Source organism: Betta splendens, chromosome 12, assembly GCF_900634795.4.
Source record: "Betta splendens chromosome 12, fBetSpl5.4, whole genome shotgun sequence".
NCBI classification, from domain to species: domain Eukaryota; kingdom Metazoa; phylum Chordata; class Actinopteri; order Anabantiformes; family Osphronemidae; genus Betta; species Betta splendens.
Genome location: NC_040892.2, coordinates 4,289,268 through 4,307,500, shown reverse-complemented (window position 1 = coordinate 4,307,500; position 18,233 = coordinate 4,289,268). Strand labels below are relative to the sequence as shown.

Genomic DNA, 18,233 nt, shown 5'->3' with positions numbered 1-18,233 from the left:
CAGCCTCTAATACTAGTTCTAGTCTATGCAAAATAGTATTAACGTGAAAAAGGTCATTCATAAGCTTTTATTAGGAGATCAGAGCTGATTTAACCCTGAGTCTGTAAAACTGCTTCAGACTTCAGAATCACAGAGACTTTAAGACATTAGTATAAATATTGTTTATCTGTCGCTTCTCACGTAACTGGTTTGGTTTTCTGACACACACACACACACACACACACACACACACACACACACCATGAATCATCTCTCCAGCATCTCACAGTGTATGAAGTGTTCCATCATGATCATGATGATGATTAGCTTTCTCATGTGACTGGACCTTCACTGCGGCACATTTGTACTTTACATACATTTAATGTACTGAACATTAAATGACAATTAACCTGTAGATTGCTGTAGATGTAGGTTTGTGTGTGTTTATACTGTGTAATGTATTAATATTTGTGATCTGATGATGTAAACCTTGTCCAGGTGCCATAACGTCAGCCTACAGCGAACAATCAAATTCTCCTGTAGCACTTTAACATGGACTGACACCAATAAAATGGATTATTTGCAGTCATTCGTAATCATAATGAAATCTGTTTTGTTAATAATTGAAATAATTAGTCTGACATTAGAAGCTCTTTATTAGAAAAGTGAATAGAAACAGTTTTTGTCACATTACAGGATTGTAGCATAAACAGGCGGAGAAGGAGATAAAACAGTACGGAGAAGCTTGGAAATGTTTGAAATTACAGCTGGGCAAAAAAAAGAAAGAACACAGATGAATGATTAGTTAATCACCATCATTCCATACACTTCTCCAATTTCAGTCACATTTCTACCTCAGTCAGAAGCATCAATAAAGGCTGATCACATACAGACTGAACCATACTGACCTCCAGAAGTCATTTATTCATTGCTTTTATCATGTGATAATCTTACACAGCAAAGCGCATCTGTTACTGTTCGGTGTTTTGGTTTTTCTGTAGCTATAACAAAAAAATCTAAATCCCAAACAGATGCTATGATAAATAGAAAAAACCTGAAATGCCAACATTTCTGTAACACAGAAATAGAAAATCCTTGATGTCCAGCCTTAGTGACACACACCTGCTGGGAGTGTGCGATCCAGCACCCAAACTCAACACGGCATCTATGGTCCCAGCTGTGGCTTTAAAGTTCTGTGTGAACGTCTTCATCTTTCAGCCGCTCGTCGTGGTTGGCTTCTGTCGGAGGCTCTTTCAAGTTGGCGTAGGCGACTTCTCTCGTCAGCTGCTCGAGCGGAGGCAGACCCACAGCCAGGTTCCTCAAAGCAATAGCTGTCATCAAGAATCTGACAGAAAAGAGGCACAAACAAATCAGAATACTGAATACGCAGATCTAACCAGTACTTCTACAGTATCCGTTTGTGTACACACTCACCCCCTCCGTATGGAGTAGTACTTTTTCACAGTGAAGTGCTCGAACCGCTCCAGAACGCCAGCCTCCCGCCGTTTCTTCACCTGCCTCAAGCGGCGCTGCCTCTTCAGGAAGAGCTTCACGATGGGGTCGGTGGCGTTGACCTCTGACCCTTGGTCACCTTCGGGAGCGGCGAGGGGCTGCAGCTCTGGAGGAAGGGGCCCGGTCTCTGCGGGAGGAGACAGTCTGCTGAGCGTTTCACGTTGAAGCTAAGAAGCCACGTTCACCACACACTTTCCACCACGTGGGTGGGTTTTCTCACCGGTGCCATTGCGAATGCGCTCCTGGATCTCCGACAGCTTGGTGAAGTTCTGCTGTAGCGCTGCTTCTGTGGTGTTGACGTAGACGTACATGTAGCAGGAAGGTCCTTCGGACACCGTGTACACTTTATGGTAAGCTCCAGCCGGGACCTGCACACACAGCACACATTACTATAAATACGATAATGTTTGAGTCCCAGTATAATGTGAATGATGATGACGAGGAGCTGTACCTTTATCTGCTCACCAGGATCCAAAGTGAAATTCTTCTTCTCCTCCACTATTTCCACAATCACATTGCCCTGCAACACTTGGATGCTGGTGTTGCCCAAATCCTCGCTCACAAAGTTTTCTAAGTGAAGACCTAAAGAGTGACACGTGCGTGTGCGTGAGTCTGAGCAGAACCGCAAACGACAGTTCACACCTAAAGACAACGTTACCTGGGAAATCAGCGATAAAGACGATCTCAGTCTGATTGTCCAAGCTGCCCTCGATCTCCTGGAACTTGAGCCTCCAAGGCGAGAGGTCTATGAGGAGAGGCATGAGCCACTTGTTTGGCTGGAAGGGTGACCACTCAGCCCTCACGACGTCCACACGAGGGTCGAAGATCCTTAGGAAGAGTTAGAGTTTAGCTTTGACGTTATAATTTAGCGTTAACGTTCAGCTTGCTCTCATACCTCTGCTGGAAACGCTCATTGATGGACACCCAGATGTCAAAGTAAATTTCAGGGTCTGTGATGTTATAGCGGGGCAGCAGCTGGTTGAGGCACGTTGCGTACTGCTTCAGCATGTCTCCGTGGTCTTTCCAGCGGCGGCTTTGCGTGAACACCTACAGCGCAGGCGACGTGCCTCTCAGTCAGTAAAGCAGCAAACACAAGCTCAAGAGAGTGACGCTCTTTGACAGCGTTACTCACCCCGGGGTTCAAGTATCCGGTTTCACCAGTTTTCCCGTCTCTGTAGGTGATCTTAACGTGCTGATGACTGCGGGAATGAACCATCATGTCCCATGAGTAGCCGTACAATCCATTAGTCCAGTTGTTGTAACCCTGGATAAACAGATATTTTACACATAACCATTTTCCCGCTGAATATATGGAATGACATCAGAGAAGCGGTGATAAGCATCTGCTTCGTTAGGGCTTTCACCCCATGCTGTTGTTTGCTGTGGACTATGACTGTTGACTTTGATTAAGCAACCGTGTTATGTAGAATATTATCAACAGGAACGTGCATGCAACTATTTACCTATTTGTTTTTCCATCAAATACAGCAGTAAATCCTGCTTTAAGCTAAAGGCGCACAAGAGGTTGATGTACCTGTGTGATGAAGTGGGAGTAAGGCAGGAAGAACTGTTCGATTATGTAAAGAATGGTAAAAATGGCTCCCAGTTTGTGCTTCAGTCTCAATTTGGAGGTTTTGGGGGCAGACAGCGTCTCCTGGCCTTCACTGTTAGTGGCCTCGTCCTTAGGGTAAACGCAGGAGGTGCTGGGCTGAGGGGTGGGTGCACAGAATGGGAGGCCTTCCCTGAGAAATGCTGGGAAACGGGCAAAGAATCTTCTCGGCCAGTCGGGGTAGCAGAAAATGGGAGTGGTGGCCAGCATCGTGTATGGAAACATGCCTGTGGGCGATAAAAAACTCACTGTGATGATGCTGGAATTGAGAATAAAAAGGAAAAGCAAGGCAACAGGACGGATGCCTCGGGTGAAGTAAGGTGACAGACGGACCTATGCTGAAAAGCTGAGAGTTCATACAGTGGAAGTAGGTGACGAAGAAAAACGCATAAGGTCGCGTAACGTCGAAAAACAGCAGGTAGCCAGCGGTCAGATCCAAAGCGAGACCGCCTCCGTGCACAACCAGTACACTCACCAAGTCCACAGGAAGAATGATTCTGTAAAACATAATGTGGACGGGCAGATTTAGAGCAGGAGTACTGAGATAAACAGTTAGTGGTTAAGAGCTAGGATGTCTGGACTGTGCTGCTTAAAAATACCTACTTGAAAGGATCAAAAAGCCAGTGATGAGCCAGGTATGACATTGAATATCCCTCCACCCAATCAGCATCCAGCTTTTTGATTCCAGCGATGAAGTATACAATAAATATCTTTTAAAAACAACAAGCAAATCTTGAGGTTCCACGTACCCATTTGTAAGTGAAAAATAACATTATAAGAAAGTAAACGTCACTAAAAGACAGACCTGAGTCCTCAGTAACGTGTAATTCCACAGAGGCACGTGAGCATTTCTTATAGTAGGTCTCCGCAATCCGTCAATGGACCTACAGACAGACAGGGGTTTGAACACCGGGTTCTGCTCACTCAGACACGAGGGAAATATACAAGCAAACCCTCACAGACAGCACAACAAGCATCACCTCACCAGTATCTGTTGCCATCCATTAGTGTGAGCTGAAATCCAATGAGGCCATAGAGGTAGGAGTGGTTGTTCCAGGCCGTTTTGTCCAGGAAAAAGATGTACCAGTACGTTGAGATGAACATGAGGCAGGAGAGGCGATAGAAACAGCCAAGCATGATGCCCAGGGCCCCTTTGATTAGAAACACTAGTTAGGATAGCAATCTGTTGGTAATGCAACACAGACAGGCTGAGGCACTCCTTTAGTGTATTATAGAAATCATTAGTCAGTCAGGACCCACCGAGGAACATCACCACATACACCACGTACATCCAGTCCAGCGGCAGCGGCTGTAAGAAGTTAAAGAGGGGGAAGCGGCACACAGGGGCCCCATCCAGATACTTGTAGTCCAAGTGACTGAGGCCCCGTTCCTGTGTGATATCAATAGCCATCAGCAAACCTACATAAAGAGACACAAGATCAAGAAAGACACTGTTCACAGCTCCAGCAAAATCAACCAGATGAGCAAACTGCTCCTGGCTTTGCCTACCAAACAAGCACCGGAAGATGCCCAGAGAAGCCGGGTCAGAGGGTCGGTTCAGGAGGGACACCAGGCTATGCCAGGACCTCAGGTCTTCCTTCCCGAACCCAAAGATCTGCTCCACCTTGGTTCTGGCCTCTTTGGGAGCTGCGTTCTTCTTTGCAGCCTGTTCTTCCCCATCGCTGCTCGCCAGAGCACCTAGAGGTCGAACAACAACACGTGTTCTTTTTAAACAGGATGAGCAGGTCGAAGGGATTCTGCACTAAACAGAATGCGACTCACAGAGAAGCATCATTAATAAACATCAGACACTAACTTGTAGAACTAGATGATCATTTCACAGTACAACAACCTCAAATTGGTATTGCAACGAGAACCTCACCTGCCGTGGAGTCCCTTGCTTCCATGCTAGGAAATACTCCGAATAACACGGGTTTCGTTTCGGGACAGGGGGTCTGTGCTCTCCCTGCCCCAGGTGGAGGTGCTCAGTGGAAGCGACCAAGTTACGTGTCACAGTCCCACGCACATACCCTGGTCCGGGCACTGGGAGGAGGGCGGTTGGGGAGGGTGCGGAATGTTGTGGAAGAGGTGCTCATCGTTGATTGGCTGATTCGTCCTCCGTGACGGCCCACTTTGACGTCATGTCCGGCCACACGCTGGCTTGTGTTAATACGTTTGGAAAAACAATGTAACGCAATTTCTTAGTCTGTATAGAAACAAACATAAGAAACAAACATAAAAATACTACTAAATAAAAAAACTAGTATTATATATAACTCGTTTTAAGTCTGTATGAATGACTACAACTAATTGCCACCAGGTGGCAGTGATGCGCCGTATTGCTTGTCTCCACAAAATGATTGCCGATAGATATATTTATAAGAATAGACACTCACTTTTAAACTTTCTATTGTCATTTAGACAGTAGAAACTGTCATTCAATAGTATTATTCAATAATAATACGTCGTTTGGAGGCTGTATATTACTTCAAAATTATTATAGGCAGTGCAAGTAATAGAATAGAGCAATGTTATTTTTTGACATAGTATGGAGCATGGGCTGTTATAATTAAAATCAAGGTAATAATTCAATTAACATGTTTACACAGTTTCTCACAATGCCCTGTTAAAACTCCTTGTTAAGTAAAGGTAAAGTGTAAATATTGATTTAGTCTTTTGAACTCAGAAAAAGACCGACAGAGTGGTTAGTAGAGTTCAGCTGCTATCTAGCACGTACGTGTTTAGCATTCTATTAACCTAATTTCCAAATATTAAAAAATAAATAAATTTGTATAAATAATAAAGTGAACATGCACAGAATTACAATATTTGTTTAGTTCACATTCCTCTTTATTGCGACAGGCGGCGCCAGTGAGTCTGTAACAGCGTACAAATGCTGCTGCTCACGTGAGAGAAGAAGAAAAACAATAGCAACCACAGTCGTTCAAGGTAGTTCCACATCGTCTCAGAACTCTGGGATCAACTGACTCTAAATTAGTAAATTGTGAGTGAAACCGCAATCTTAGTTGAGATGTGAAGGCGAAGCTAATGAGAGGAAGCGCTGTTATCGTCTGTGCGTGAACTCTGCAGCTAAGCTAATTTTGAGTTTAGCTAGCTCGTGTCCAACTGGCTCGTCAGCGTCGTCGGGCTGACCGGAGATAACCAGCCGGTGTACACCGTCCAAAGCAGCCGTGCACCTCTCCTTCGGGCTGCTCTGAGTTAAGCGTCAGGTAATGTTCCGCTTAGTCGTCGTCGTTGTTATTGGTAATTATCACGAGACTCGGTGAAGGAGGGAGCCAGTGGATCACACTGTTTTGGACACAAGCGACTCGTTTTGTTCCGTATTGTGACTTAAAAAGTACAAATAAGAGGAGAATGTAACAGCTGTAAATACACCAACAAATTTCACCCAATTTTTTTGAGACGGTCCTTTTATTTGACTTTATAATGTAATTTTTGATATTGTCATTGAATATGAAAACAATCATCATTACATCGCAATCTTTTTTTACTTTTATTTTGTCTAGTGCTAATGTTTTGGAAGCCAATTTTTAAGGAAACCAAATACGTGTAATTGTAATATTTTATTTAATGTGATCTATATTGGTGAAACTAAACAAGCCTTTGTTGGATAATTGTCTAAAGTAAATTTGCATTAGGTTAAATATATTGATTGCAACTGAGTCTTGGTCCATTGTTGTTATGTTGATGTCATTTTACTATACAGCACAGTTTGTGACAGCTGTTTTGCATACTTTAGATCTTGTTTAAAACACAGCAATGGGAAGTCTGGGCTCCAGGTTCCAGTACCCAGCTCAGGGACCAGAGGAGGTTACAGAGGGAACAAGCACCGGTCACAAACACAGCTGCGAATGCAAGAAGAGGAAACGAAATGCTCAGTGTGACTGTGACAGTGAACAAGAGGAGGATGAATCCATACTAGATACACCTCGCAGGTAACTTAAGTAGCCAAAGGATCAATTATCTATTTACTGTCAAATGCCTTGCTCTCGATGATTCCCTCTGTTTTGTGTTTTAGAAAGAAATTAAAAAGCACATCAAGATATATTTATCAGACTTTGTTCCTCAACGGGGAAAATAGTGACATTCGCATCTGTGCTCTGGGACAGGAGTGGAACCTCCACAAAGTCTACCTGTGCCAGGTGAAATATAAAGTCACAGCAACTCCTCAAAAAGCATCTGTGTTACATGTGTGTTGTCCTCGTCCTTTTCTAACCCCCCCCTCCCTTCTGTGCATTTTGCAGTCTGGATATTTCTCCAGCATGTTTAGTGGCTCTTGGAAGGAGTCTAACATGATGGAAATAAACTTGGAGATCCCAGACCAGAACATAGACACTGAAGGTGAGAGAGACTTGAGGGAAAACAACTGGCTTTGCTAGTTTTGTGACTTTGTTTTGTAGTAATGACCTTTGTTTTGTGTGTGTAGCTCTACAGGTTGTATTTGGATCTTTGTACCGGGATGATGTTCTGATCAAGCCCAGTAGAGTCGTCAGTATACTTGCTGCTGCGTGTATGCTACAGCTGGTTAGTAGATTGAAAGAAATTGGCTGACTCAAGCGTGTGTACATGTCATATGACACAGAAGATAATCAGTACTTGTGGTTTGTTGTTATTGGCAGGATGGTCTGATCCAGCAGTGTGGTGAAACTATGAAGGAAAACATCAGTGCAAAAACTGTTTGTGGCTATTACGCTTGTGCCACCATCTATGGCTTGGACTCCGTCATGAAAAAGTCAGAATCTATTTTATTTTTTATTTTTTTTTAAAAAGGACTAGTTAATTATTACTATACTAACTATTATTACTTGATATATATTAAACTGTATGTTTGTGAATCTATGTATGCAGGTGTCTTGAGTGGCTTCTAAACAACCTGATGACCCACCAGAATGTTGAGCTGATGAAAGAACTAGGGTATGTGCACACAGCTTACAATCAGTTGTGTTGAGTTAAAATGCTAAAGTATCTGATTCTTCTGCACTCCATTTACAGGGCAGAGGTGATGGAGCAGCTCATTCAGTCATCAGACCTGTTCGTCATGCAGGTGGAGATGGACGTATACACTGCTCTGAAAAAGGTACCTTAAAGCTCCTAGATGTGCTTACTTTAATATGTGCACTGTCCTTTCTAATTTATTTTATTATTATAGTGGATGTTTCTCCAACTGAATCCATCTTGGGACGGCCCCATCAAGCAGCTTCTGGCCGATGCTGATGCCTGGCTTTGCAAACGTAGGACAGGTACAGTAAGACTGCATCTCTAATGTTCTATTTAATTATCAAAATGTCTTGTTTGTCACCACACAAAATGTTTGATTGTCAGTTCTGTATTTTGGTCTATAGACCTGTGTGAAAAGGAGCCTTTCTTAAACACGGAGGAGGGGACCCCATTTTGTTCTGTGTTTAAATATGTTCGTCTTCAGTACATCATCAATGATCTCGCATCTGCACGTATCCTGGAGAGAGATAATATTTTACCCCCTGGTAAGATGCAGTTTTGTCCGACATAATCCCACCTGATTTTTCTGTAGTAGAAAACCTGTGAGGATTAATTTAATTTAAATTATTTTTAGTAGATTTTGACATAACTTTGCATGTTTCTTTAGAAAACTGTCCCCAGAACCTCTGAACTAAGACTAAAGTGCAAGCTGGGAGTCCTTGTTATCATTATTTACATAATTGAACAGTTTCTATCTTTGAGCTTAAATCAGTCTTCTCACTAAAGCACTAAATGGGTTTATTGTTATGTCATTGATTCTCATCCCTGCATTTACTCACATTAACATTGTTTAAATGCATTTTATGTTCTAGATTGGTTAACGTCGGTGTACAAAAACCAGTGGTTTGCTATGCTGCGCACAGAATTTGATAATGATAATGGGTAAGAGCGCGTACACAAGTTAATAGACTGCAGTCATTATGACTATGAACAGTGTTTTAAAGTTGTGACAATGGTGCTGCCTGTCTGTCATTAGTCCCCAGGAAGCTAACAAAGAGGAGTTTGAGCTAAGCAGTATGAGGTGTGGCAGGAAACTCACCAAAGATGGAGATGTGAGTCAGTCATGCAACAATCTTTGCTTTCATTGAATTAACATTCAACAATTTCCACTGAGAGAAACTGTGGTGTTTTCCTTTTGTCAGTACTGCTGGCGGTGGACAGGCTTTAACTTTGGTTTTGACTTGTTGGTGACCTACACAAACCGCTTCATAGTGTTCAAAAGGAACACTCTGAGTCAGCCATGTGGAGGCGCTGTGAGTCTGCAACCTCGAAGACATCTGGCATACAGGTCTGCCATGTGATTATTGCACTTGTCTAATATGTTAAGTGATGAATTCACCAATTACACAGTAGGTGGTTTCTCTAGCTACTGCTTGTGTTTTGACGTGAGAGTCGTATTTGCTTTTACATAGAGGTCTATAGGAGAACAAGCATTTTCAGGGAGTAGTGGTATATTTACAGTTGACATTTCACCATCCTTGTTCCATTTAATTTTTCCAGATTACGTCTTGCCTCATTCGACAACCGTGGAAAACTGGTCTGCAGTCGCTCAACAGGTTACCAGCTACTAACTCTTGAGAAAGACCAGGTCAGTCAGTGCTGTTAACCTACAGATGCTTAGTCCCTTTATTGAACATAGTTTCGGATTACTTAGCATTTTTCCCTTCAATCACACAGGAGTATGTGGTGATGAACCTCGACAGCCGGCTGTTATCATTCCCACTCTACGTATGCTGTAACTTCCTGTATACCTCGCCCCAGTCAGAAATCCGCCCAGATTCGCCAGAACCTGAATGCAGTGCTCGCACCGGGTCCTGATGCCTGTTCAGCTGCTACTATTTCTTTGGTAACATCAAGACACTGTCACAAGCTTTTATGTACAGTCCACTGTCATTGTAAAAGCATTTTGACTTTGGACATAGTGTTTGCATGCTCTGTGACTCAGTGAGTCGTTAAGGCAATGTGTTTTGTATCTCGATATTCAGTATTCTGAGTTGGGCTAGGAAGTGGTGGTACTGAGCTTCTGGACCAATCATCACAATGGAAAACTATAATATTTAGGTCTAGTGATTGTGAGGACCACTCAAGGATTCATCTTACCTACACCTATATATGGATATATTGCCATCCTGGAATATGGGAATGTGATGATGGATCGACACCACAGGGAGGAAAAACTGCCTCATCATAGTCCACAATATTCATCACACTCTTTCACTCCTGTTAGATTGACTACGAATCCATCAAGGGTTAGTTTCATCCTTTTGAATTTGTCTGAAAATAAACCTTTATCTCGCCTTTAATTGAACAAGTTCTCACAAGAGCATACATTGTCCATTACCAAGTGGTCATTTTCAAAAAGCTGCTGTTACTCCGACTAGGGAAAGTGTGAGACCTGCTCATATATATTGGTCATATAACCATCACTGAAAAGAGAATGCATCTAATGGATGCACATCTTTTTGTTCTGGTTGGAACAGATAACACCTGTCTTTTGTATCTGACTCAACAGCTGTGGCAGAGTCTAAACAGCATCATCACCTTTTGGATTAAATGTGTACAGTTGAATTCTTATCCAAAAACATGTTTTTGTAAGGGAATGAGCATTGTGAGGTCAAAAAACCAGGATTAACAGTAATTTCTTGCAGGGCAGTGGGAAGACAAGGGACCGACACCAGCTCTCTGTTTACTGTGAAACCCACAAACGTTCACCTCAGACTTTATGCAGTTTGTACCAGCTATGCCGGGCTAAAAGGTCACTTCCGGTCTTTGATGTTGGCTAAACATCTGCAGCGCATCTGGTACGTGTGGGGAGATGTACAAGTTTTGGAAATTTGTTTCACGCTTTAAAACATGGTCAACTTGAGGTCATTCAAATTTTCAGTATTATTTGCCTGTATATCTGCTGCTGTATCTGTGATCAAGTTAAATGCTCAACAAGTTCTTTTTATTTGGCATTTATTTATTTTTTTAATGTCATTTGTATTGCTTTATTTGTGCAAAAGAAAACGGAAACCTATCTGGACTGCCAATAAACTGCCCATTCACATGGGCTGTGGTGCTATTGTGTCTCTACGTTCTTTCTTTCAGCTACCTGTATGTTCATGCTGAATTTATGCTTTACTGCTGCACTGGACAACTATTCCGTTTATCTTATAGTTTTTGGTGTCTATTTTTGAACATCTCCTAAAACTTCAGGTCTGATTTTCCTCATGGTTCCAGCAGGTTGGTTCCAGTAATGTCTAGATCATGTATTAGAATTAGATATATTTCTGTTTAGAAATAATGAGTATTCTCACTAGTTTGAATCTGATCATGGTTCCTCCCGTGGTGCTTATTCTGTTGATACTATTGTCTCAGTTGATCACTAAAAAACAGAAGTTCCTTCAGTACATCTTCTCTGTAGTTAGTTTGATTTATTTAGACAACTGCAGTTTTTCTAATGGAGTATTTGAACAGAATTTCCATGAATTGTGATCAAAGGGCCGGATGAGGTCTGTTTGTGTAAAAACAACAAATACTCATGTAACTTGTAAAAATTTGATTTGATCAGAGCAGTGTTTGGTGGTACAACCTTTTAATCAAGCCTCTATGCTTTAGGGCTGTCATTTTACTCAGTTTTCATTATTATAAAGATGTACCATCACTGATCTAATTTACAAGCTCTAAAATATTTGCTGAATTCTTTGGTGTGATGTATTAGTTTTGCTCACCATTCAGACCTTGTGCCCACTCATTCACTTTAATAACTCACACTCACAACAGTCTTTTCATGATGCATTAACACCAAGAGGCAAATCACAGTAAAACAACAAAAATGAGAATGACTCCTTAGGGCGAGGAAGCAAAAAGCAGAGCTGTATTGAAAAAAACATATGCATCCATACAAACACATCTAAATCATGTTGATCATTTTTGGAAACGACAGATGCATCTGTGCTTTTGGAGACAGACCAGGTTTAAAGGAGCCAAAACCTTTCAGTCGGTTGTTGTTCAGGCAGGTTTATTGTTCAACAACTACACAGAGCAAATAACAATAATAAATGTCACACTGAGCAGTTTGAATCTTCACAACATCAAAAGGTCACAGCTTCTAAAACCTGTCAAAACCCTAAGTTACATGATCACGACCTTCACTCTTCACTCTTCCTGTCCTCTGCTCTTCAGCCATCACTGACAGAGTCGACCGACTCCGTGCTGCTGTTTGTGTGAATGACCCCACGTTGTCTCTGGGGCTGACACCAATCACTACTGTATAGAGTCCAAGTTCTCTTTGAGCCGTCGGGTCATGCTGGGGATCAGGTTAACATGGTCGTCCACGCAGCTGCCCACGCAGCGGTCCATCAGCGAGCGAACAGCTGGCTCTTTGGCACCTGAGTCAAAAAGATCCTTCCCTTTGTCGTTGCAGTGCATCGTGCATCTGCTCAGACGGTCCTGAGAGAGACAGAGGTTAAATGAAGACCTACTGTAGCTAGGAATGAAGATGATGAATGATGAAGATGATGGCGGTGACTTGATTGTCAACACGTGACCTGCCTAAGGTCACGTTACTGACTCTCCTCTCACCTGAAACTTTTCCAGCTCGGAAGTGACCAATCCCTGAGCTTTGGCCATGGGAGTGTGACACCTCTCGATGCACTGATGCACCTGAGACATGGAGTCTGTGGAGAGATCGCAGCAGTCCGCGCTGCACCGGAACATGCGACCCTGCGGCAGAGATCAGGAACACGCGCTTTACACGGGATGCGCACGAAGCGCTGCACGCACAGGTGTAGTTTCAAGACACAGAACGTCTACCTGCATTTTCCGAATGTGGTTCCTTTCCAGACTTTGGACCATTTCTTCCACCGCAGCCTGCACACGTGCCTGATGCGCCTCCGCCATCTCTGCTCGCCCTCTTCGCTCCGGACGACACGTTCAGAACCTGAACCCAACCGGCCCGCTGCTTCCTGCACAAAACCGCTTTTATTTTACAAACCGATACAAACTAAGGTCACCTCCATTCAAGCATGGTTCAACGTGAGAAGATGATCGCGTCACTTCCGACTTTCTTCCGCAATCGGTTTTAGAAAAACGGCTCATCTTCCGTTTTGTGGGACTAAACTTCGGTTCATTGACTACCTTTTTACATGCCCAATGTTTTTCCCTGTTATGAACGTTGGACGACAACAATTCTTATAATTATTTTATTTTTGTTGCGCTTGAAAATTGCACACAACTTCCGCTTAGAATTATTGTACGTTGAGAAAGAGTTCGGGTCACATGATATTTCAAAACAAAATACTTGTACTTGTATTTAAGTCACACTGTTTTAATTAATTTAAATTAAAATAAATTTTCGGTGCAAATTTAATTTAATAGTAATAGTCTTGCATTCAAATGACTTTAAAATTAATGACTTAATTAATCTAATGGATATTTACTGATTTGTTGCTGAATTTCTTTACAGTTAACTTTGTAGACCTTTATTGTGAAGCCTTCTGTTGCGGAAGAGTGTCAACGTCCGGAGACTTTTACTGTGTTCCGACCTGATCCAACCGTTCAACAAGTTTGGTAAGTCATTTAATTCATTTATGTTTGTCCGCAACTCAGTTTTATGCTGACGGAGACAGAATGAAGGCTTTAGCGAGCCTTAAAACTGCTGGACTGAAAACTACCGGATCGTCTACTGACTTTGGAAACTGTGTCCAGTTCAACCATCACTAAACACTTTAACTTACGTGCTTTTAACAGTAGATTCGGAAGCGACGCGTCGGCTTCGTCTTTGCTATGATTATGTTACAGTTTCCTTTGCGATCGTCTGCAGGAGAGAAGAAGTCGTCGGAGTGTGACCTTTGACCGTAACTCAGCTGTTCGCTCGTCCCGTGCAGGTGCTGCTTGGTGCTCTGCTCTGAAAGCCCACGATGCAGCTCCCGGTTCTGACACTGAGGTCGCTCCTGGTCCTGGGGCTTTGGAACTCAGGGAGGAGAAGTCTGGCCTCAGCCCCGGAGCTGCGACACCCTCCACAAAAGATCGGTACGCTGCTCCCAACGCTGCACAACACGTCGCATTTATGACATTCACCAACCGATTTAGCCTTGAAATACAAATATTCAACCATCAACCAAAGCAGCTCAAGTCAAACCTCTTAGAAAGGTCGACTAATATCACAGTTTTGGGAAAACAAACAGTCAGGTTTCCTCATGCAGGATTTTTTTCTGATATTCTCTGACTTAAATTTATAATAAATACCATTTGAACCTTTATGGTCTCACACTTGTCAGTAAAAGAATTGTAATATTTTAATTAAAAAGGCTTTCAATGATTTTGACGTCTACCAGTATGTAACATGGTCTTTCCTCTCCCTGCTGCTGTAAAGCTGTGATCGGAGCCGGCATCGGCGGCACCGCAGCAGCACATTACCTGAGGCAGGAGTTTGGAGATGGCGTGAAGATCGATGTGTTCGAACCGGGAGCCGTTGGTGGGCGACTGGCGACCGTAAAGATGGCAGGTCACGAGTATGAGATGGGAGGCTCAGTGATCCACCCTCTGAACCTTCACATGAAGCACTTTGTAGAAAGATTAGGTGAGTATAACTCATTATTAAATTAAACAGACTTGGCATAAATACATGTACCCGTATGTAGTTTATATGTGTTTTTCTCTGTTTGTTTTCAGGTCTTTCTCCGAAGCAAGACATCCCCTCTAAAATGGCCATCTTTGATGGGAATGAGATCATGTTTGAGGAGAGTGACTGGTTTATAGTGAACTTCTTTCGCCTGCTCTGGAGATACGGGTTCAACTTCCTTCGAATGCAGATGTGGGTGGAGGGTATTTTGGACAAATTCATGAGGTGAGGAAAAAAGTTGTGATTTAAAAAAATTCTAAAACCTCAAAACAAAATGGCCGCATGACCTGCCAACGTGCTCCCTCACAGGATCTACCAGTACCAGCAGTACGGTTACTCATTCTCCAGCGTAGATAAACTGCTGCACGCTATGGGTGGCGAGAGCTTTATTACGCTGATGAATCAGACTTTGGAGGAAGCCATGATGAAAGAAGGTTTCTCGCAGACCTTCCTCAACGACATTGTCGCACCGATAACGCGCGTGAACTATGGTCAGAGCGTCCGCATCCATGGCTTTGTGGGTAAGTTCCACAGGCTTGAGCAAACGCACTATGTCACAATGGAACGTTCTTGTTGAGCGGCGTAATAGTGAGTTTGTCTCGACCTCTAGGGGCCGTGTCACTAGCAGGAGCAGGTTCAGGCCTGTGGTCAGTGGATGGAGGCAATAATAAAGTGTGTGCAGGACTGTTGTACCACAGTAAAAGTGAGCTCATTTCTGCCAACGTCACGTCCATTTCATTCACACTCCGACCTTCTAAGAAAGGTTTGATCCGTCGCCTGTCGTTTCCTATCATCCGTGTGTCTGTCACGAGGTTGTTGACTCCTTATTTCGCTCTTTTTCAGGCACCACGAACAGCTTCTACGAGGTCAATTATGTGGATGAGTCTGGCTCGGCCCACTCCCTGTATGACATTGTGGTAATAGCCACGCCGCTTCACGAGGGGAAGTCTGACATCACCTTTTCAGGCTTCTCCCCTCCCATACCTTCTCACTACCCGGGCCGCTACCAGCAGACTGTGGCCACCATGGTCCACGGTCTGCTGAACATGTCCTACCTCGGGACCACGGAGCCGGCCTCAGACTTCACCGTCACTGACATTCTCACCACGGACTCCAAAGGCTCTTTCATTAACAGCTTGAGCGCCGTGGACCCTGTGCACATCCCCGATGGTTACAAGCGGCCCCCCGCCAGCCAGCCCAAAGTGTGGAAGGTCTTCTCCCCCCAGCCACTGACCCAGCAGCAGCTGCAGAACATGTTCGTCTCCTGGGATTCCACGTCTGAGGCCCGCTGGCTGGCTTACCCCGTCTACCGCCTGCCCTATCGGAAGAGCCCCCCCTTCATCCTGCACGACAGGCTGTATTACCTGAACGCCGTGGAGTGGGCAGCGAGCGCCATGGAGATGAGCGCCATCTCTGCCCGGAACCTGGCCCTGTTGGCGCACCACCGCTGGCACCAGCAGGCCGGCAAAATTGACCAGGAAGACCTGCACACGCGTCTGAGAGGGGAACTGTGAGGAGCGGAAGCTCGTGGGCTGTTATGACTCCTATGGAGGCAAGTCCCTGTCCACACTCGCTGCAGGTGTCTGGGGCGCCCCCGTGGGTTTGGCCCTTTATTTGGCAGCAGTCACGACTTTTTGTGAGGTAACTTTATACGCACTAATGCTAAGATCTGCGAACACTCTGAGATTAGAGTTAATACGTCAATCAGTTAAATAATCGAAGAGTTGAGGGAAAATTTGTCTGCGACTGTTTAAATAATTTAAAACATTTTAGGGTTTTAGTTCCTGACAGTTTATAGTTGTTCTTATCTGACAGTGTTGTAAAAAACAATAAGGTTTGTAAATGTCCATCATTATATTCTACAGTACTGATGTACATACCTCTTAATAAAGAGAAAACACTCTAATCAGGTAGCATAATTAACAAGCAAAGCAGCAGTTAGGCTACTTCAGATATGACCTTAAATGATACGTTTGCCCTTTTGGTGCCGTGACTTCACTGCAGATCTGAGCAGTTAATGAGTCCAGTGTTATTACTGCGTTGTTGGGTCCTGGTTGTGGTTAAGGGTTAGGGTTAGTCGTATTTGCGATCACTGTGAACGACACTGCACTGCCGGACGGACACGCAGGTGTTTCCCTGTCAGCAAGATGTCCGAACACATTCTGTACGTTACTTTTTCCCACACGGTCTCGTTGTGTCCACAAACATTAACCCGCGCGTCTTTAGATCTCTACCTCCCTTGGCTGCTGTACATGTTAGTGGATGAGCTCAGGCAGTTTTACTAGTTATAAAGCACTAACTAATTAGAATATTTTTCTTGTAATTTAAATACTGATATTTGATTAATATAATTGAGAGATGCTAATAACACAGATTGGTTAAGAATGGTGCCTTAAAGGTGACAAATGCCTTTAATAATTATCTCTCATCAGTTGTCCTGAATTGTGACGATTCTGAAAATGCATTACTGTACGATACATCTCTGATGATTCATGGACTGTACAGGTTTGTTAAATGGTTCTTAAGCACATTTAAAAATGTTTTTTATGTTGTTCCGAGTCTCCTGCTTGTGAATGTTTGTCAATCTTTTCTCTCGCACCTTAATCCATCAGTGTTTCAGCGTTAGTGGAGAATTAGGTTTCCTTTTTGATGTCAGACTGTGCTGAAACCTCCTGCATCCTACAATGTTGAAAGTGTTTACAGTCACAATAAAGCCTCAAGCCTTGTACCATGTTGTATCTCATTCTGTGAGGCAATTACAAAATCTTATATTAGTCCTACACGTAAAAGTGCATCGTTCTCGACTTTGACAACAAAAAAGGGGAGTCCTAGCATCTAACAGACACAATAACATCCCAAATGAAGCCTCATGTGACTGTGGAGCAACAATGGGAGGCATTGACTGACTGAATAAGGATGCGTCTGTGTGGTGATGTGCGACGCAGCTGTCCTCTCAGGTAGGGAGGGACAATGGTACCAGTCCATGCAGAACACGTGACGCCACTGAACATATAAGAGACTTTGAAGCGACAATACATTTTAAACTGACACCCAAAATCCTTGGTGCCAACAGACCAGCAGCCGAGATGAGATCTCTAGTGTTTGTCTTCCTCACTGTGGCAGCGTTCCACACTGGTAAGAACGCACGCTGACAGAAAGCTGACAAAAACGTCTGTTTATTGATGAAAGACATTACAGCAATGTATGTGTTACGCTTCTAGCTCACTCAGCTTCTCTGGAATCTGCACAGAAAGACGAGGCAGCTGTTCCATATGGTGAGGACTATTACAAATGATAAATATGTCAATGTAATCACAGCAGGTGGCCCTCGTCCTCTGGTCCTGCTGGACGTGTCTTACTCTTAAAAGGGTTTATTCTCTCAACTGTTTCCTGGTGCATTTCTCTTCTGTATAGATTTAAGCGATTCTTAATTCCCCGTGAGATTTGGAGTTTTATAAATGAACTGAAATGAATTCAACTTACTGTAAATGTCTTTTGTTCTTCTTG

General features: G+C 43.4%; 5 protein-coding genes across 15 annotated transcripts in view; 3 read left to right on the top strand and 2 right to left on the bottom strand.

The window, feature by feature from the left end:
* Positions 1-568, top strand: part of snx24 (sorting nexin 24) — a 3,757-nt gene extending 3,189 nt beyond the window's left edge. The window contains exon 7 of the mRNA XM_029169068.3: positions 1-568. This exon is cut by the window's left edge and continues 833 nt beyond it. The gene's annotated coding sequence lies outside the window, so the exon portion shown is untranslated.
* Positions 569-617: 49 nt separating this feature from the next.
* Positions 618-5,167, bottom strand: ggcx (gamma-glutamyl carboxylase). 3 transcript variants are annotated; one of them, XM_029168947.3, is made up of 15 exons: positions 4,983-5,165; positions 4,610-4,798; positions 4,361-4,519; positions 4,086-4,251; positions 3,906-3,984; positions 3,704-3,810; positions 3,434-3,597; positions 3,026-3,327; positions 2,624-2,755; positions 2,387-2,538; positions 2,150-2,319; positions 1,943-2,073; positions 1,712-1,859; positions 1,414-1,618; positions 618-1,324 (listed from the first exon to the last, which is right to left on the bottom strand). In XM_029168947.3, the coding sequence occupies exons 1-15, from the start codon at positions 5,005-5,007 to the stop codon at positions 1,165-1,167; spliced, it is 2,289 nt and encodes a 762-aa protein (XP_029024780.1). In that variant the 5' UTR covers positions 5,008-5,165; the 3' UTR covers positions 618-1,164. The 3 variants fall into 3 exon arrangements, 2 of the variants coding, with proteins under 2 accessions (XP_029024780.1, XP_055369409.1); XR_003787757.3 differs by having other exon boundaries at positions 1,185-1,324; positions 1,414-1,635; positions 4,983-5,167; XM_055513434.1 differs by lacking the exon at positions 4,983-5,165 and having other exon boundaries at positions 4,361-4,490; positions 4,610-4,747.
* An 809-nt stretch (positions 5,168-5,976) lies between these two features.
* Positions 5,977-11,183, top strand: gmcl1 (germ cell-less, spermatogenesis associated). 7 transcript variants are annotated; one of them, XR_003787759.3, is made up of 16 exons: positions 6,003-6,330; positions 6,861-7,056; positions 7,140-7,263; positions 7,366-7,462; positions 7,548-7,645; positions 7,741-7,853; positions 7,970-8,035; positions 8,114-8,198; positions 8,271-8,361; positions 8,464-8,604; positions 8,932-9,001; positions 9,096-9,171; positions 9,262-9,407; positions 9,620-9,707; positions 9,797-10,368; positions 10,773-11,183. XR_003787759.3 is itself a non-coding variant. In XM_029168982.3 (16 exons), exons 2-15 carry the CDS (start codon positions 6,881-6,883, stop codon positions 9,935-9,937), a joined length of 1,512 nt encoding a protein of 503 aa, XP_029024815.1. In that variant the 5' UTR covers positions 6,003-6,330; positions 6,861-6,880; the 3' UTR covers positions 9,938-9,965; positions 10,773-11,183. The 7 variants fall into 7 exon arrangements, 5 of the variants coding, with proteins under 5 accessions (XP_029024813.1, XP_029024815.1, XP_029024814.1 ...); XR_003787758.3 differs by having other exon boundaries at positions 10,768-11,183; XM_029168982.3 differs by having other exon boundaries at positions 9,797-9,965.
* A 922-nt stretch (positions 11,184-12,105) lies between these two features.
* On the bottom strand, positions 12,106-13,255 carry fam136a (family with sequence similarity 136 member A). Its single transcript, XM_029169071.3, has 3 exons — positions 12,917-13,255; positions 12,686-12,826; positions 12,106-12,553 (listed from the first exon to the last, which is right to left on the bottom strand). Exons 1-3 carry the CDS (start codon positions 13,001-13,003, stop codon positions 12,368-12,370), a joined length of 414 nt encoding a protein of 137 aa, XP_029024904.1. The 5' UTR covers positions 13,004-13,255; the 3' UTR covers positions 12,106-12,367.
* Positions 12,747-17,454, top strand: pcyox1 (prenylcysteine oxidase 1). 3 transcript variants are annotated; one of them, XM_029168976.3, is made up of 8 exons: positions 12,747-12,888; positions 13,569-13,672; positions 13,990-14,134; positions 14,478-14,684; positions 14,777-14,951; positions 15,036-15,247; positions 15,337-15,489; positions 15,570-17,454. In XM_029168976.3, exons 3-8 carry the CDS (start codon positions 14,023-14,025, stop codon positions 16,238-16,240), a joined length of 1,530 nt encoding a protein of 509 aa, XP_029024809.1. In that variant the 5' UTR covers positions 12,747-12,888; positions 13,569-13,672; positions 13,990-14,022; the 3' UTR covers positions 16,241-17,454. The 3 variants fall into 3 exon arrangements, with proteins under 3 accessions (XP_029024809.1, XP_029024810.1, XP_055369416.1); XM_029168977.3 differs by having other exon boundaries at positions 13,926-14,134; XM_055513441.1 differs by lacking the exons at positions 12,747-12,888; positions 13,569-13,672 and having other exon boundaries at positions 13,703-14,134.
* Positions 17,455-18,233: the final 779 nt, after the last annotated feature.

Coding starts and splice junctions, on each gene's coding strand:
- ggcx (XM_029168947.3), bottom strand. CDS start 5,007: ATGGAAGCAAGGGACTCCACGGCAG. Junction 2,320..2,386: donor AATGAGCGTTTCCAGCAGAG/GTATGAGAGCAA, acceptor ACTCTTCCTAAG/GATCTTCGACCCTCGTGTGG. Junction 1,325..1,413: donor TACTACTCCATACGGAGGGG/GTGAGTGTGTAC, acceptor CTTTTCTGTCAG/ATTCTTGATGACAGCTATTG.
- gmcl1 (XM_029168980.3), top strand. CDS start 6,881: ATGGGAAGTCTGGGCTCCAGGTTCCAGTACCCAGCTCAGGGACCAGAG. Junction 8,036..8,113: donor GAGCTGATGAAAGAACTAGG/GTATGTGCACAC, acceptor CTCCATTTACAG/GGCAGAGGTGATGGAGCAGC. Junction 8,605..8,931: donor AGATAATATTTTACCCCCTG/GTAAGATGCAGT, acceptor TTTATGTTCTAG/ATTGGTTAACGTCGGTGTAC.
- fam136a (XM_029169071.3), bottom strand. CDS start 13,003: ATGGCGGAGGCGCATCAGGCACGTGTGCAGGCTGCGGTGGAAGAAATG. Junction 12,827..12,916: donor ACCACATTCGGAAAATGCAG/GTAGACGTTCTG, acceptor TCTCTGCCGCAG/GGTCGCATGTTCCGGTGCAG. Junction 12,554..12,685: donor CCGAGCTGGAAAAGTTTCAG/GTGAGAGGAGAG, acceptor TGTCTCTCTCAG/GACCGTCTGAGCAGATGCAC.
- pcyox1 (XM_029168976.3), top strand. CDS start 14,023: ATGCAGCTCCCGGTTCTGACACTGAGGTCGCTCCTGGTCCTGGGGCTT. Junction 14,135..14,477: donor ACACCCTCCACAAAAGATCG/GTACGCTGCTCC, acceptor GCTGCTGTAAAG/CTGTGATCGGAGCCGGCATC. Junction 14,952..15,035: donor ATTTTGGACAAATTCATGAG/GTGAGGAAAAAA, acceptor GCTCCCTCACAG/GATCTACCAGTACCAGCAGT.